The sequence below is a fragment of the Schistocerca nitens genome, chromosome 9 (genome assembly GCF_023898315.1).
Source record: "Schistocerca nitens isolate TAMUIC-IGC-003100 chromosome 9, iqSchNite1.1, whole genome shotgun sequence".
In the NCBI taxonomy this organism is placed as follows: domain Eukaryota; kingdom Metazoa; phylum Arthropoda; class Insecta; order Orthoptera; family Acrididae; genus Schistocerca; species Schistocerca nitens.
Window position 1 is genome coordinate 230,694,947 of NC_064622.1, and position 18,172 is coordinate 230,713,118.

At 40.4% G+C, this 18,172-nt stretch overlaps 1 protein-coding gene across 1 annotated transcript in view; it reads left to right on the forward strand.

Moving 5' to 3' along the window:
* The window catches only part of LOC126204146 (uncharacterized), a 75,230-nt gene that overhangs the window by 36,995 nt on the left and 20,063 nt on the right, over positions 1–18,172 (forward strand). The window contains exons 4-5 of the mRNA XM_049938555.1: positions 6,224–6,395; positions 10,503–10,630. Of these exons, the coding sequence (XP_049794512.1) occupies positions 6,224–6,395; positions 10,503–10,630 (300 nt within the window). The remainder of the gene's footprint in view (positions 1–6,223; positions 6,396–10,502; positions 10,631–18,172) is intronic.

Sequence of the window (18,172 nt, forward strand, 5' to 3'; positions counted from 1 at the left end):
AGGCTTGCGTGCCTCAGCGATACAGATGGCTGTACTGTAGGCTGCAATGAAAACGGAGGGGTATCTGTTGAGAGGCCAGACAAACGTGTGGTTCCTAAAGAGGGGCAGAAGCCTTTTCAGTAGTTGCAGGGGCAACAGTCTGGATGATTGACTGATCTTGCCTTGCAACACTAATCAAAACAGCCTTGCTGTGCTGGTACTGCGAACAGCTGAAAGCAAGGGGAAACTACAGCCGTAATTTTTCCCGGGGGCATGCAGCTTTACTGTATGGATAAATGATGATGGCGTCCTCTTGGGTAAAATATTCCAGGGGTAAAATAGTCCCCCACTCTGATCTCCGGGTTAAAGTTAGATATAGTGGGAATTAGCGAAGTTCGGTGGCAGGAGGAAGAAGACTTTTGGTCAGGTGAATACAGGGTTATAAATACTAAATCAAATAGGGGTAATGCAGGAGTAGGTTTAATAATGAATAAAAAAATAGGAGTGTGGGTTAGCTACTACAAACAGCATAGTGAACGCATTATTGTGGCCAAGATAGACACAAAGCCCGTGCCTACTACAGTAGTACAGGTTTATATGCCAACTAGCTCTGCAGATGATGAAGAAATTGATGAAATGTATGACGAGATAAAAGAAATTATTCAGGTAGTGAAGGGAGACGAAAATTTAATAGTCATGGGTGACTGGAATTCGTCAGTAGGAAAAGGGAGAGAAGGAAACATAGTAGGTGAATATGGATTGGGGGGAAGAAATGAAAGAGGAAGCCGCCTTGTAGAATTTTGCACAGAGCATAACTTAATCATAGCTAACACTTGGTTCAAGAATCATAAAAGAAGGTTGTATACCTGGAAGAATCCTGGAGATACTAAAAGGTATCAGATAGATTCTATAATGGTAAGACAGAGATTTAGGAACCAGGTTTTAAATTGTAAGACATTTCCAGGGGCAGATGTGGATTCTGACCACAATCTATTGGTTATGAACTGCAGATTGAAACTGAAGAAACTGCAAAAAGGTGGGAATTTAAGGAGATGGGACCTTGATAAACTGACTAAACCAGAGGTTGTACAGAGTTTCAGGGAGAGCATAAGGGAACAATTGACAGGAATGGGTGAAAGAAATACAGTAGAAGAAGAATGGGTAGCTCGAGGCATGAAGTAGTGAAGGCAGCAGAGGATCAAGTAGGTAGAAAGATTAGGGCTAGTAGAAATCCTTGGGTAACAGAAGAAATATTGAATTTAATTGATGAAAGGAGAAAATATAAAAATGCAGTAAATGAAGCAGGCAAAAAGGAATACAAACGTCTCAAAAATGAGATCGACAGGAAGTGCAAAATGGCTAAGCAGGGATGGCTAGAGGACAAATGTAAGGATGTAGAGACTTATCACACTAGGGATAAGATAGATACTGCCTACAGGAAAATTAAAGTGATCTTTGGAGAAAACAGAGCCACTTGTATGAATATCAAGAGCTCAGATGGAAACCCAGTTCTAAGCAAAGAAGGGAAAGCAGAAAGGTGGAAGGAGTATATAAAGGGGCTATAGAAGGGCGATATACTTGAGGTCAATATTATGGAAATTGAAGAGGATGTAGATGAAGATGAAATGGGAGATATGATACTGCGTGAAGAGTTTGACAGAGCACTGAAAGACCTGAGTCAAAACAAGGCCCCAGGAGTAGACAACATTCCGTTGGAACTACTGACGGCCTTGGGAGAGCCAGTCATGACAAAACTCTACCATCTGGTGAGCAAGATGTATGAGACAGGCGAAATACCCTCAGACTTCAAGAAGTATATAATAATTCCAATCCCAAAGAAAGCAGGTGTTGACAGATGTGAAAATTACCGAACTATCAGTTTAATAAGTCACAGGTGCAAAATACTAATGCGAATTCTTTACAGACAAATGGAAAAACTGGTAGAAGCCAACCTCAGCAAAGATCAGTTTGGATTCCGCAGAAATGTTGGAACATGTGAGGCAATACTGACCCTACGACTTATCTTAGAAAATAGATTAAGGAAAGGCAAACCTACATTTCTAGCATTAGTAGACTTAGAGAAAGCTTTTGACAATGTTAACTGGAATAATCTCTTTCAAATTCTAAAGGTGGCAGGGGTAAAATACAGGGAGTGAAAGGCTATTTACAACTTGTACAGAAACCAGATGGCAGTTATAAGAGCTGAGGGGCATGAAAGGGAAGCAGCGGTTGGGAAGGGAGTGAGACAGGGTTGTAGCCTATCCCTGATGTTATTCAATCTGTATATTGAGCAAGCAGTAAAGGAAACAAAAGATAAATTCGGAGTAGGTATTAAAGTGCATGGAGAAGAAATAAAAATGTTGAAGTTCGCCGATGACATTGTAATTCTGTCAGAGACAGCAAAGGACTTGGAAGAGCAGTTGAATGGAATGGACAGTGTCTTGAAAGGAGGATATAAGATGAACATCAACAAAAGCAAAATAAGGATAATGGAATGTAGTCGAATTAAGTCGGGTGATGCTGAGGGAATTAGATTAGGAAATGAGACATTTTAAAGTAGTAAAGGAGTTTTGCTATTTGGGGAGCAAAATAACTGATGATGGTCGAAGTAGAGAGGATATAAAATGTAGATTGGCAATGGCAAGGCAAGTGTTTCTGAAGAAGAGAAATTTGTTAACATTGAGTATAGATTTAAGTGTCAAGAAGCCATTTCTGAAAGTATTTGTATGGAGTGTAGCCATGTATGGACGTGAAACATGGACGATAAATAGTTTGGACAAGAAGAGAATAGAAGCTTTCAAAATGTAGTGCTACAGAAGAATGCTGAAGATTAGATGGGTAGATCACGTAACTAATGAGGAGGTATTGAATAGAATTGGGGAGAAGAGGAGTTTGTAGCACAACTTGACAAGAAGAAGGGACCGGTTGGTAGGACATGTTCTGAGGCATCAAGGGATCACAAATTTAGCATTGGAGGGCAGTGTGGAAGGTAAAAATCGTGGAAGCGACCAAGAGATGAATACACTAAGCACATCCAGAAGGATGTAGGTTGCAGTAAGTACTGGGAGATGAAGTAGCTTGCACAGGATAGAGCAGCATGGAGAGCTGCATCAAACCAGTCTCAGGACTGAAGACAACAACAACTACAACATATAAAACCATAATCATTCAAAGGACTGATAAGTTATACAGTTCCGAGATAAAACCCACCAACAAGCAACAGTACCTCCATTATGACAGCTGCCACCCATTCCACATCAAACGGTCCCTTCCCTACAGCCTAGGTCTTCATGGCAAACGAATCTGCTCCAGTCCGGAATCCCTGAACCATTACACCAACAACCTGAAAACAGCTTTCGCATCCCACAACTACCCTCCCGACCTGGTACAGAAGCAAATAACCAGAGTCACTTCCTCATCCCCTCAAACCCAGAACCTCCCACAGAAGAACCACAAAAGTGCCCCACTTGTGACAGGATACTTTCTGGGACTGGATCAGACTCTGAATGTGGCTCTCCAGCAGGGATACGACATCCTCAAATCCTGCCCTGAAATGAGATCCATCCTTCATGAAATCCTCCCCACTCCACCAAGAGTGTCTTTCCGCCGTCCACCTAACCTTCGTAACCTCTTAGTTCATCCCTATGAAATCCCCAAACCACCTTCCCTACTCTCTGGCTCCTACCCTTGTAACCGCCCCCAGTGTAAAACCTGTCCCATGCACCCTCCCACCACCACCTACTCGAGTCCTGTAACCCGGAAGGTGTACACGATCAAAGGCAGAGCCACGTGTGAAAGCACCCACGTGATTTACCAACTGACCTGCCTACACTGTGAAGCTTTCTATGTGGGAATGACCAGCAACAAACTGTCCATTCGCATGAATGGACACAGGCAGACAGTGTTTGTTGGTAATGAGGATCACTCTGTGGCTAAACATGCCTTGGTGCACGGCCAGCACATCTTGGCACAGTGTTACACTGTCCGGGTTATCTGGATACTTCCCACTAACACCAACCTGTCAGACCTCCGGAGATGGGAACTTGCCCTTCAGTATATCCTCTCTTCTCGTTATCCGCCAGGCCTCAACCTCCACCTAATTTCAAGTTGCCGCAACTCATACCTCACCTGTCTTTCAACAACATCTTTGCCTCTGTACTTCTGCCTTGACTTACATCTCTGCCGAATCTCTTTGCCTTTACAAATGTGTGCTTGTGTCTGTGTATGTGTGGTTGGATATGGGTGTGTGTGCGAGTGTATACCTGTCCTTTTTTCCCCCTAAGGTAAGTCTTTCCGCTCCCGGGATTGGAATGACTCCTTACCCTCTCCCTTAAAACCCACATCATTTCGTCTTTCCCTCTCCTTCCCTCTTTCCTGAGAAGCAACCATTGGTTGCGAAAGCAGAATTTTGTGTGTATGTTTGTGTTTGTTTGTGTGTCTATCGACCTGCCAGCACTTTCGTTTGGTAAGTCACATCATCTTTGTTTTTAGATATATTTTTCCCACGTGGAATGTCTAAAAACAAAGATGATGTGACTTACCAAACGAAAGTGCTGGCAGGTCGATAGACACACAAACATACACACAAAATTCTAGCTTTCACAACCAACAGTTGCTTCGTCAGGAAAGAGGGAAGGAGAGGGAAAGACGAAAGGATGTGGGTTTTAAGGGAGGGGGTAAGGAGTCATTCCAATCCCGGGAGCGGAAAGACTTACCTTAGGGGGAAAAAAGGACGGGTATACACTCGCACACACACACATATCCATCCACATATATACAGACACAAGCAGACATATTCAAAGACCATTGTCTTTGAATATGTCTGCTTGTGTCTGTATATGTGTGGATGGATATGTGTGTGTGCGAGTGTATACCCGTCCTTTTTTCCCCCTAAGGTAAGTTCAAATGGTTCAAATGGCTCTGAGCACTATGGGACTCAACTGCTGAGGTCATAAGTCCCCTAGAACTTAGAACTACTTAAACCTAACTAGCCTAAGGACAACACACACATCCATGCCCGAGGCAGGATTTGAACCTGCGACCGTAGCGGTCGCACGGTTCCAGACTGTAGCGCCAGAACCGCTTGGCCACCAGCGGCCGGCCCCCTAAGGTAAGTCTTTCCGCTCCTGGGATTGGAATGACTCCTTACCCTCTCCCTTAAAACCCACATCATTTCGTCTTTCCCTCTCCTTCCCTTTTTCCTGACGAAGCAACCGTTGGCTGCGAAAGCTAGAATTTTGTGTGTATGTTTGTGTTTGTTTGTGTGTCTATCTACCTGCCAGCGCTTTCGTTTGGTAAGTCACATCATCTTTGTTTTTCGATATATTTTTCCCACGTGGAATGTTTCCCTCTATTTTATATATATATTATTCTGTTTTCTAGATATGACTGGAACCACTTCTTCACTAATCCCCCCACCCCCCCCACCCCTGCCCCACCCCTTATTTTCAGTTTGTATTTTGCGATCATTGTATCCAATGATTTGGTTAGATTGAGTAATATACCTTTAGTATAGTTCACTTTATCCAATGCTTCTAGAACACCTTTTTAGTGATGCGATTTATTTGAATAGTTAATAAGTCTTTCTTTCACAGTAGTTCCTATCAATGTAACTCCATCCTATGTCTGAAGTGCAGGACTTCAGGTGGGCGATTTCCAATAATACAATACCATTTATTAGCCAACCAGTTTCGACATTACATTATGTCATCTTCAGGCCTGCGTATATCGAGTAACCCTCGTGTTACAAACTAATGTAGCACTGTCAACTGGTCTCGAAGATTTTTTTCCCACGGGCATGTGCGCTTCTTGGGCAGCTGTCAGTTGGTTTGCTGACAGCTGTCCAAGGAGTGCACATGCCCATGGGCACCTGCACTTGCTGGCTACCTGTGGCTTCTGCAAGTGCTACACTGCAATACTTCCAAAGTAAAACCCAAAAAATTGTGGCAGCACTGCAGTTCTTGTGTCTTGAACATCAAACTAAAGTATAGCCATGCTGTAGAATAAAATAATTTTTGTACTTCATTCTTTAAAGAAACGCTTCATCAGTATAATGATATAATTAAAAGAATTACAAGGAAAAAAAATGTTTTTGTTGGTGTACTCCAACACTCATGTGTTGCATTGAGAACCAATTTTTCTGTGTACCATTTCAGGTTAATGAATGTTTGTAAAGAAAAAAATTGAAATGATTGAATTTCATGTGGTGTTACAACATCTCTTTTCCTTCTCTTATGATTGACAGATAATGTGTGCCATTGCACGTCTCTCAGGCTACATAGCAGGTGCACACTACTCTTTGCTGATGTCCAGGCTGACTCCCTATCTGCTGAAGTTGGATGCAACACTGGAGACAGTTGTCAAGACTGGTAGCTCTGAAGGTGTACAACCCCCACCAGGACCTTCCTCAGGAACAGGTATTTCATTTTGTGTAACACACCCACAAACATCTAAAAGGACCTACATTTTCACCAATAGAAATTATGAAATATTTGTTGTAATTACATTTAGAAGTACATAATATGAAATCTGTCTAGTGGTAAAGATGCCAGATCCTGTAGGGAATATACACTCCTGGAAATTGAAATAAGAACACCGTGAATTCATTGTCCCAGGAAGGGGAAACTTTATTGACACATTCCTGGGGTCAGATGCATCACATGATCACACTGACAGAACCATAGGCACATAGACACAGGCAACAGAGCATGCACAATGTCGGCACTAGTACAGTGTATATCCACCTTTCGCAGCAATGCAGGCTGCTATTCTCCCATGGAGATGATCGTAGAGATGCTGGATGTAGTCCTGTGGAACGGCTTGCCATGCCATTTCCACCTGGCGCCTCAGTTGGACCAGCGTTCGTGCTGGACGTGCAGACCGCGTGAGACGACGCTTCATCCAGTCCCAAACATGCTCAATGGGAGACAGATCCGGAGATCTTGCTGGCCAGGGTAGTTGACTTACACCTTCTAGAGCACGTTGGGTGGCACGGGATACATGCGGACGTGCTTTGTCCTGTTGGAACAGCAAGTTCCCTTGCCGGTCTAGGAATGGTAGAACGATGGGTTCGATGACGGTTTGGATGTACCGTGCACTATTCAGTGTCCCCTTGACGATCACCAGTGGTGTACGGCCAGTGTAGGAGATCGCTCCCCACACCATGATGCCAGGTGTTGGCCCTGTGTGCCTCGGTCGTATGCAGTCCTGATTGTGGCGCTCACCTGCACGGCGCCAAACACGCATACGACCATCATTGGCACCAAGGCAGAAGCGACTCTCATCGCTGAAGACGACACGTCTCCATTCGTCCCTCCATTCACGCCTGTCGCGACACCACTGGAGGCGGGCTGCACGATGTTGGGGCGTGAGCGGAAGATGGCCTAACGGTGTGCGGGACCGTAGCCCAGCTTCATGGAGACGGTTGCGAATGGTCCTCGCCGATACCCCAGGAGCAACAGTGTCCCTAATTTGCTGGGAAGTGGCGGTGCGGTCCCCTACGGCACTGCGTAGGATCCTACGGTCTTGGCGTGCATCCGTGCGTCGCTGCGGTCCGGTCCCAGGTCGACGGGCACGTGCACCTTCCGCCGACCACTGGCGACAACATCGATGTACTGTGGAGACCTCACGCCCCACGTGTTGAGCAATTCGGCGGTACGTCCACCCGGCCTCCCGCATGCCCACTACACGCCCTCGCTCAAAGTCCGTCAACTGCACATACGGTTCACGTCCACACTGTCGCGGCATGCTACCAGTGTTAAAGACTGCGATGGAGCTCCGTATGCCATGGCACACTGGCTGACACTGACGGCGGCGGTGCACAAATGCTGCGCAGCTAGCGCCATTCGAGGGCCAACACCGCGGTTCCTGGTGTGTCCGCTGTGCCGTGCGTGTGATCATTGCTTGTACAGCCCTCTCGCAGTGTCCGGAGCAAGTATGGTGGGTCTGACACACCGGTGTCAATGTGTTCTTTTTTCCATTTCCAGGAGTGTAAATAATGGAACAAGAAAACATAACAATTCAACATATAGTAGAGACATCGAGCTGTCAGTGGCACATAACTAGACTGAAAACATTTCTAAACTTTTGAATGATGGCCTTTTTCAGAGACCTGTATGCAGTACAGAGAATACATACACACATCCATGGCTACATTGTCCCAGCTGGCTATACTGTTTTGTATAGTTTAGGTGTTCAGCAGTCGATAGCCAAATAGACATTGCTAAGATTTCAGATGATTTCCTTTTTTGTAGATAGCTAGACAGAATGACATACACATACAACTCTTGTATACCTGCATGGCAACATTGCCCCAGTCGATTACATTGTACGGGCACTGAAATTGAACAGTTGTTTTATGCAGTACTTATTAGCCCTAGAGAAGGACATCATCCAAAAGCGTAAAAATGCCTGCCTTGGTAGCTGTGTGGTCAGCGCAGTTGGTTGCTAACCAAAGGAGCCCGGGCTCAATTCCCAGCCAGGTCAGAGATTTTCTCTGTTCAGAGACTGGGTGTTGTACTGTCCTTATGTTTGTATCTTCATAACTGAAGTTACATTATTGATATGGCTGTATGGGTGTGCCCCCCCCCCCCCCCCAAAAAAAAAAGAAAAAAAAAAAGAAAAAAGAAAAAGAAAAGTTAGTAAAAATTTCAGTATGCCACATTGCACATGTCCTCATTATAACTTGTCAGATATACACTGAATTGTAGATATAATGAATACCTGGACTCATTTTTCATGAAACTTTTATGAAAATTTCAGTTTTTTACCAAATTTACTGCCACACCACCTTCTAGTTGTTTTTGCACAACTGTCATTTTTCATTATGCACTATACACATCCACAACAAGAATTGCTATATGTGGTATTTGACTAACATCTGCTGTTTGTTATGTATTCATTAACATTTATTAGTATCTAGTTGGACAAAATTTGACGTGTAATTTTAATCTGTATTTGGAGGATACTTTTCTCACTAAAATTTATCTTATAAGTTGAGGAGAGGTCATGGGAGAGATCCAATCATACAGTTCCACAATATTTCGATGAATAACCATTCGGCCACCATCAGGTGATACTTATGGAATGATGTATCTGCTGTGTGCTGGTGCTATTTATACCTGCTGGTCCAGAGTTTGGGCCTTGCCGACCCCACTCCATGCTTGCTTGGTGGTACCACCCACCATCCTTGTTGCATCTCATGTCCAGGTCTGCATAGATGGAGTGTAGTATTAGCTCCCGTGCCTTGCTCAGTTGTAAGCCTGTGTCCACGTTGATTAGATTATCAGTCACACATTTCAATTGCTTCTTTGAAATTTGAGTCCCAAGATTTAGGAACTTTCTTTTTCTGGTAATTCATTTTTATGTACATTTTCAAATCAGTGTTCTGCTATTGCAGACTTGTTGGGCTGCAAGAAGCAGATGTGGTGCTTGTGTTCTGTGCATTGATTTTTGATTGTGTGGGTTGTTTGTTCAATACAAATTTTTCTGCATTCTCACAGAACTTAGTACACCACAACTTTTTTGAGTCATAGGTCGCCTTTCACTGTCCGTAATAAAGCTCTAGTTGGCTCTAGTTGGTGAAAACTGGCGTTATGTGGTGTTTTCACAGTAGTCTGCCAATTTTTGACAAAACATTGCCAGCAAAGGGTATGAAAATGCTGTTATCACCTTCTTCTGTATTTTTGGCCTGAGTCATTCTTGGGGTTCCTGTGTTGCAGGGCCATCCAGATCTATCAGTTACTGTATCCATTCTCATGGAAGACAGATTCCAGGTGCCACAGCTCTGTTTTCAGGCTTTGTTCATCTGATATGGAGTATGCCCTGTGTACTAGAGTGTTCAGCATGCTGTTCTGTGAAGGATAATGGCAGCTGGAGCCTTGGAGATGTAAATTCGTATGCATTGGCTTATGTTATACGCGGTGGGCAAGTGGGCAATCAGGCCTATTCTAAACTTGGATGTTTTTATGGATGGAATTCAGATGTTCTAAGAATTTCTGTAGTTGTTTAGGTGCATGTGGCCTGACAAACAAGCATGGTGTGGGGCCGGTGAGGCCTAAACTCTGGGCCAGGAAGCATAAATACTGCCATCATGGAGCAGATGCATCATTCTATCAGCAATGTCTGATGATGATAGAATAGTTACTCGCCAGAATATCATGGACCTTAATGCACCAAAGAACCATGGAATCAGCATATACAGTGATAAAGGCTCAGATCACATATGCATTTATTTTAAGTTTGAACTAAATGATAAATAGATTTGAATAGAATGATAAACCATTTTCAACATAGATAAGCTCATGACATTTGTCATACAAGCAAATACTTTGAATGAGAGAAAAAACAAAACGTTGTATCTTGTAAACATACCCAACTTCATAAATGTGCACCTACATGTTGTTATCTTCTTCATAATGCTTCATGTCCTTTTGAACTAATATCCGCAAGTTATGACCTATATTCTGTGTCAAAATAAAGTTTGGTCTTGAGATAAAAGAATGAGAGCTGCCTTTTGTGCATAGATCTGGAGGACAGCAGCCAGGCTGAGCAGAAAGCCCACAGTGACCACAGCTGTGCCTCTGGCCCCACAGCACCCAGCTGTCGGGATCCCATGTTTACTGTTGATGGAAAGCTTGCTCCTACTGTGCAGGTAAAAGGCATCAACTTTCACTTGGATGAGACACTTGCAATGTATTTTGCTCAGCCAGTTTCCATTCCCTTAATTTCTCTCTCTCTCTCTCTCTCTCTCTCTTTCTCTCTCTCTGCTCAGTGTTTATTTACTCATAACTTGTCATATATAGTCAGTGCAGCTTATACTCCATCTGGAGTTTAAAAAATTCATGTAACTTTATTTATTTATTAATGAAAATGTAAATGATGACAATTCTAATATATTGGATGCAAAATATTGATATTTTCAATATTTTGAAAGCAGCTTCAAGGTATAATTAATTATGTAACAGAAAGAAGAGTTTGTAAATTTTCTAGAGAGAGATTAAGGTTTTGATACAGTCAGCAGGTTCAAATGACCACCATATGCTGGAGTAATTATGCAGGAATGAAGATACTTGCACAGGAGTTAAATCAGAAGAAGAAAGACGATTTAGAGTGGGGCATCGCATTAACAATGAGGTTATTAGAGATAGAGCACAAGCATTGATTGGTTAAGGGTAGGGAAGGAAATCAGCTGTACCTTTTTTTGAAAGGAAAAATCCCAGAATTTGCATGGGGCAATTTAGGGGAATCATGGAAAATCTAAATCTTGATAGCTGGACAGGGATTTGAACTGTCGTCCTTCCGAATGTGAGTGCCACCTTGCTCAGTAGGAGGTGCATCAAACCAGTCTTTGTACTGAAGACAATGACAATAACACTTGATGGTATGCATGAAAAATATGGACTACTTATAAAGGTACATAACAATAGAATTGTAATAGACTGATGTACTCTTATTGATAGTATAATATCAGTATATAACTAAGGGAATTATTGCTACAAAATATCAGTATGTATGCTATATCAATATATCATTGCCATCTTTGGGAGTAATTACAGATGAGGTACATGAAGTATTTCAGGTACCGGTATGAGAAAAGGAAATGGGTAGCAATAATATTGTACACTGTGCTTTGGGCCAGGATCAGAGGTTGTTCTCTGGTTTCTTACCTACCTCTGATTTTCTGATCCCTACTCCATGACAGTGAGCAGCATTCTGAAAACACAAGCACAAGCTACCTGCAAATCACACATTTCTGGGCCATGGTAAATAGTAATCTTAATTCTTTTCCTAGGTATCACACAAGCTCCTTTTTCTGGTTACCATGAATGATAGTTTGGTAACATAACTCTGCTGTACTGTTCCGTAAGCATCAGTACAAAACACTGCTACTGAGTCCATGCTTGATAGCATAGTTACTTCTTGGTAGAATCTGTACAGTTCAAAAGAAAGTGTTCTCATCGGAAAAACCTTGGTACGTTCATTTAAACAAATGCATATGGACAAGAATCAGGAAACTACATTGTTTACACAACATTAAGTAATTTGGATTGCTCACCTTCATGTCATGTCAAGCAGGCAGTCTCAAAAGTTAATAACAATTAAATATTCCAGCACTGATGAATTAAATGTTCACAATCTGTAATAACTTTTTGGCTTCCTACAACTTAGGATTCAACTCCTTACATATTACTGCTGTTATTCACAAAACTTCATGTAGCATTGTGAAACTTGTCCTGCTGTCACCATGCTGTGTCTGCAATTACCTGCCGCATGGAGGGGCTGCACGGTTAGAGGCACCATGTCATGAATTGCACGGCCCCTCTTGCTGGATGTTCGAGTCCTCCCTTGGGCATGGGTGATTGGTTTGTGTTGTTCTTAGTGTAAGTTAGTTTAAGGAATGTGTAAGGCTTGGAACCAATGGCCTCAGCAGTTTGGTCCCTTAGGAATTCACACACATTTGAACATTTTTGCAATTACGAGAGATTTGCCTTTGTAAATCTTCCCTATCCCACCTCTGCCTACTTAGCTCAGTGGTAATGTGCATGTATATTGTGCAGCCAGCCCGGGTTCAATTCCCAGCTGCATTGGAGATTTTCTCTGCTTGTGGACTGTGTGTTGCGTTGTCCTCATCATCACTTTATCTTCATCACTGGCATGCAAGTTGCACATTGTAGTGTCAACTGAAATAAGATGTGCACTCAATGGTCAAACTTCCCTGGTTGGGGCCTCCCAGCCAACAATGCCACACGATCATTTCATTATTATTATTATTATTATTATTATTATTATTATTATTATTTTTTTTTTTTTTTCCTACAGAGCATTGGTTGCTTCTCTGTTCTCATGGACTGAAACAATCTATGACCAAACAACATTAGTAAATGCTCACTCATAACAAAGGGCTTGTCATGCATGCCAATTAGCATTCTTAAATTAAAAATAGTGCTTCACAAAATACCAAGAAATTAAGTGTACAATTTTCTAATTTCTTTAATGTTCTTCAAGCACTGAAGTATTTTATATGGGAGAAGAATGTAGGGGAACATAAAGGACTTCATTCTCTTACTATCAAAGCATTGGAAAGAGGATGTAGTATGATGAGTAACAGAGCACACAGGAATAAGGGGAAACCAGCAGTCAGGTAGCAGCCAGGAGGCCTGGAGAGTAGTAGACTTGAAGAATGTGTCATTTACCTACAGCCTGAAATTTTGTTGTTAAGCCACATCATGTACCAGTGGAAAGAAAAGATGCAAGCAATGGTTGGTAAAAGCAACAATCTGTGTGTTGCATTCCTCCTGCTAGTTGGAGAGACAAAATGAAGAATTTTTTTTTATACTGGGCTCATGGACTTCCTATTTGTGGTGCTTATAATAAATGCATTTAAGTATATTACAGTTCAGTAGAATGCACTGTGTGTGCAAATGAGGTTACAGCAGCGAACTAAAATAGGGATATTTTAACCGATGATGAGACACGCGGTAAAACCTTTGAAACCAGAAGTATAATGAATGATCAATCATACAGTTATATTTTACATGCATTTGCATACATGTGTGTGTTCGTGTGTATGTGTATGTTAAGAAAATTCTATGTTTATATTGTAATAGTTCAGAAAAGGAAAGAGAGAGGCTGAAATGAAAATCAGTGAAGAGAGAAAAAAAAAAACGCAAAAATTGATATGTAGGCTCAGTGAAAAGATACTTAAAACAATGGGGTAGGGGTTGTGAAACTCCCAGGGTTCACAGTGAACAGCAAACCCACTTGACAACACCACACTACACATGTATGTGACAAGCTGTCACAAGTCATATGCTTCCTGAGAAAATTGAAACATGTGATAACTGATCCATATAGCCTAATAGTATGTTATTCATTGTTTCACAACCATATCAGCTGTGGCCAGTTACTATGGGGTCACTCTACAGGCTATAAGAAAATATTATAAAAAAAAAAAAGAAAAAAAAAAAGGCTGAACATTGCCCTGAGAATGTTTGGATCACTACCAGTGGAAATGCTGCTGCTGCCACTGGAGATGTTCAAGAACAAAGTTTTAAGAGATTTGAAACTATGTCCATTCTACTCCATCCAGGACTTTTTTTACTGTGAAGAAAGTGAATGGAAGCGGATACCAGAAAAGAAAAAAAAATGAGTGACTTTTGCCATTAGGTTTTATCTAATAACTCCAAAATAACTCAAGAATTTGTCTTGAACAGCAAACATACAATAAAAGATATTTACTGAGAGGCTCAGATTTTATTTACAACACTTGGTTGACTGAAGCTAGCAGTCCCACTTCAGAAAAAGAGAGGAAAGAGAGAGGCTGCTATTGAACGAAGTAATAATTTACACTAAAAATGTTATATGATATGGATTGAAAGACAGTTTTAAGTTGTTACAAGACGATGAAATGAAATTTGGCCATTGAATAATTCATTGTGCCTCCGAAACTGAAAGAAGTGATTGTACTAAGGCATTAACGGTTAATTCTGCAGTAGATATTTAACGGTTAATTCTGCAGTAGATATGCAGCCAAGTTTATGTGCCAACCATTACATTCCTTATTCGGATGCTGTCAAAACAGTGAGGTAACATGGCAAATGGAAAACTCATGAGTGAAAAATTGGTGTGCAGTGTTGTATGAGTGGTGCGTACAGCTGCTTCCAGAACAGAATATGCAAGGGAAATACCAGAATAACTGTCCAAATTCAAACCAAATTCATAATAGACTAATCTTTTTGCTTCAAATTGTCATAATAGACACTTGATAAGATCGATCTTTTGTGTGTGCTGTAAGTTAAAATGAAATGGTCAATTTGTGATAGTAGAGAAGAAAACAGATAGCAGTGTATGCAGTGCAGTGTCTCTATAGAATACTGAAAATATGTGAAAATATTGATAATGCTTGAGGAAAGCATAAACCTTATGAAATGCTTGGACTGTAAAACTTGAAAGTTAAGAACTTGATGACATACACTAGAATGAATGCTTCATGGAATGAAATAGAAGCAGCATCTCATCTGAGAAACTCTAGATAATTATTAAAAAGATGTATATCACTCTATATGCAAATTAAAAGCTGAAAATGGAGGAAGTTTTTTTGCAGGCAAACTCCATAAAACCAGCTTGTGGTTCTGTAACATCCCATATGGCTTTGATGTAGTACAGTTTTAATCTTATAGTGCAGTACATCACTGCCCCTTTAGGAAACCTTAGAACCGCATTTCACATGACTTAATATGGGATAGGGTGGTTTGCTATCTGAAACCCTCAGAGTTGCAACAAAATGCTGCTGCTTCCAGATTCTACATACAAGTTTATAGCTCATAAATCACACAAAGAGCAACATCCTTTAGATGGCCCTCTAAGTAACTGCAAAGTATTGAAAACAGCATACTAGGTAAATGAAAAAAGGCTAAAAGGATGCACAGTGATGAGTAGATTGAAAAATCCAGTAACAAAGTAAAATCAATGTGAAATATTATAAAATGGGAAGGAGGGGAAAACAAAGCAATGCACACAAACAGAAAAACTAAAAACAACAACAAATATTTTACCAAACATGAAACTGTTATTACCACATTCAACCAACAATCTCTTAAGAAGCATAGCTGAAGAATTGGTTTTAAATAACTTAAAACACAAAATATCGACCAGTAAATCAGAAGATCTGCATGTTCTCAGGGTCAGTATGTATTAGTACAGTCACTAAGGATGATATAAACTCCCTTAGGGCATTACAAAATTCTTACACAGTTGACATTGATGACATCCCAAAATCTCAAAAATCGAACTATCACAGTCTCATCCTGCTTCTGTAAAGCATTTTTTTAAAACTACAGTGAAACCCCAATTTTACATTTTGGTGTGGTCCAGACTTAAGAACCCAAAACTGAAGAAAACTCAGAATCAAGGAAAATGTTAAAACTTCCAGAATAATACAAAAACATGAGTAATTGGCATATATGATTGAAAACCTTAATCATATCAAATACATTGTACAAAATCTGTATCAGTGAAGGAAATTAAATGTACAATACAATGTTTACTCAATAATTTATGATAATGAATGTCATCAGTTCTTACAAAATCACAGTTGTGTAACAGCAAGTAAAAACTTGTCAAACATTGAAATTGATGTCTCGGTATAAGGTAATTGAGCTATTTTCCTACATGCTATGATGACAAATTATATGTTAAAACATGTGTTTTTAAGAAAGTTTTCCTTTGTGCACATCCAGATAAAAGCAAGAATTGATCAGCATGGTGAATTAAACCGAAAACTGTGAAATACGGTGAAAGGCATTGGAGTCTTAACATGTGCTGTGATGACAAATTATGTGTTAAAACATGTGTTTTTAAGAGAGTTTTCCTTTGTGCACATCCAGATAAAAGCAAGAATTGATCAACATGGTGAATTAAACCGAAAACTGTGAAATACGGTGAAAGGCATTGGAGTCTTAACATGTGGGGATGTGAATTTCTGTGCACTGTGTAAAATGTAAATTTCAAAGAAAGCTCAGGCCCTACAGTTTCACTTCGTGCCTTCTAGCTCTGCTGCCAATCTTTACGATCTACATTGTGTGATGCAAAGTATATACGTGAGTACTGTATGCAGTTGTTTCAACAGTATCGTGTCAGATTTGAACACGAAAGTCTCTTTTTTAAGCCCATAAACATGTGCAATGACAGAGGACAGAAGGCATGCTATCATGTCTTTTGCATGTCAACAAAGTTAATGATTTTTGAAGTGTCATAGAAACAGGACAGCATAGAGGTGTATCTCCATTCAGAGTAGAGTTCTTGTTTTATTAGATTCTCAGGGCATTAGTTTCACTGTAGTTTACACAGCTTTTCACTTGCCTATGAGGTGTCATTCAGTGTGTGACCAATTATAGCAATTTACAGGATAAAAACACGATATAATTTTTCAATCATGTTTCAGCTTTGTGCAATACTATAAATGTGATTAAGAGAATGGTCTCAAGCAGTGTCATTCAGTGTGTGACCAATTATAGCAATTTACAGGATAAAAACACGATATAATTTTTTAATCATGTTTCAGCTTTGTGCAATACTATAAATGTGATTAAGAGAATGGTCTCAAGCACTTAGACCCTGTAAAATGGATATTTTGCTTTAACATGTTTGTAAGTAATTTTTTAAAGTAATTATAGCCTAACTTGTGTAACACGAAGTCCTACCTTTCCAACAGTAGCCTATTTGTTTATTTTGTGGGAATATTTCTCGCCAGTAACTGTCAGTTTTTCAGGCATAACCGAACATATCCCAACTATAATGTGTGTCTACTTTGATCATCTGCTTCAGTTTACTTTTGAATTTCATTTTGAGGTTTTAAAAGTATATAAGTCTATACCATTCTTTGTGATGTACCAATAGTTAGTTTGTTGGTTTGTTAATTTCATGTCCCACATATCATTTGCATGATAACTCATAATGATGTGGAGCAAGTCATTTTATTCTCAATTAATGTTGTTTTGTAAATATGCCTCCATGCTGATCATTTATTAGATTTTTGTTTCTTAATTAAAGACAGACAGATGTTAGTTAGTAATTCCTACCAGTAGCCATTTACACATTACAGTAATAGACAGTCTTTTGCAGAGCAGGAGAAGTTGTGAAAGAGAAACATTTTCAGTTTAGTTTCAAATTTTACTCTGCTGTCTGTCAGGCATTTTACATCACCCAGTAAGTGATCAAAACTTTTGGTTGGATGAGTGATCAAAACTTTTGGTTGTAGCATTGTGAAACCTCTGTTTGTGCTAAGGGAACCTTAATGTAATATAATGAATGTCATGAAGCACTAGGAAAAGAGTGTGCACATAAGTTTCTGGCCGAAACCTTCTTCAGAAAGGAAGCAGACACACATTCATATAATCATACACACAAAACACACACTCATGACCCCTGTCACTGGCTGTTATAGCCAGAATCTTTTTTAAATTGGGAGGAAATGTGAGTGGCTTGAATGTTGGTTTGTTTGCAGGGTGGAAGGCAATGAAAAACACAGAAATGAATAAAAGCAAACAGGGCAAGCATAATTTATATACACGAAAGAAGATTTTGCTTCAACTGCTCCACCTTACGAATGAGATGAAACTCCTTTAAACTTTACATAACAATCGGATTGCTTAGTACACCCGTAAATTATTCAAGCTGGCATTTTTTATGAAAA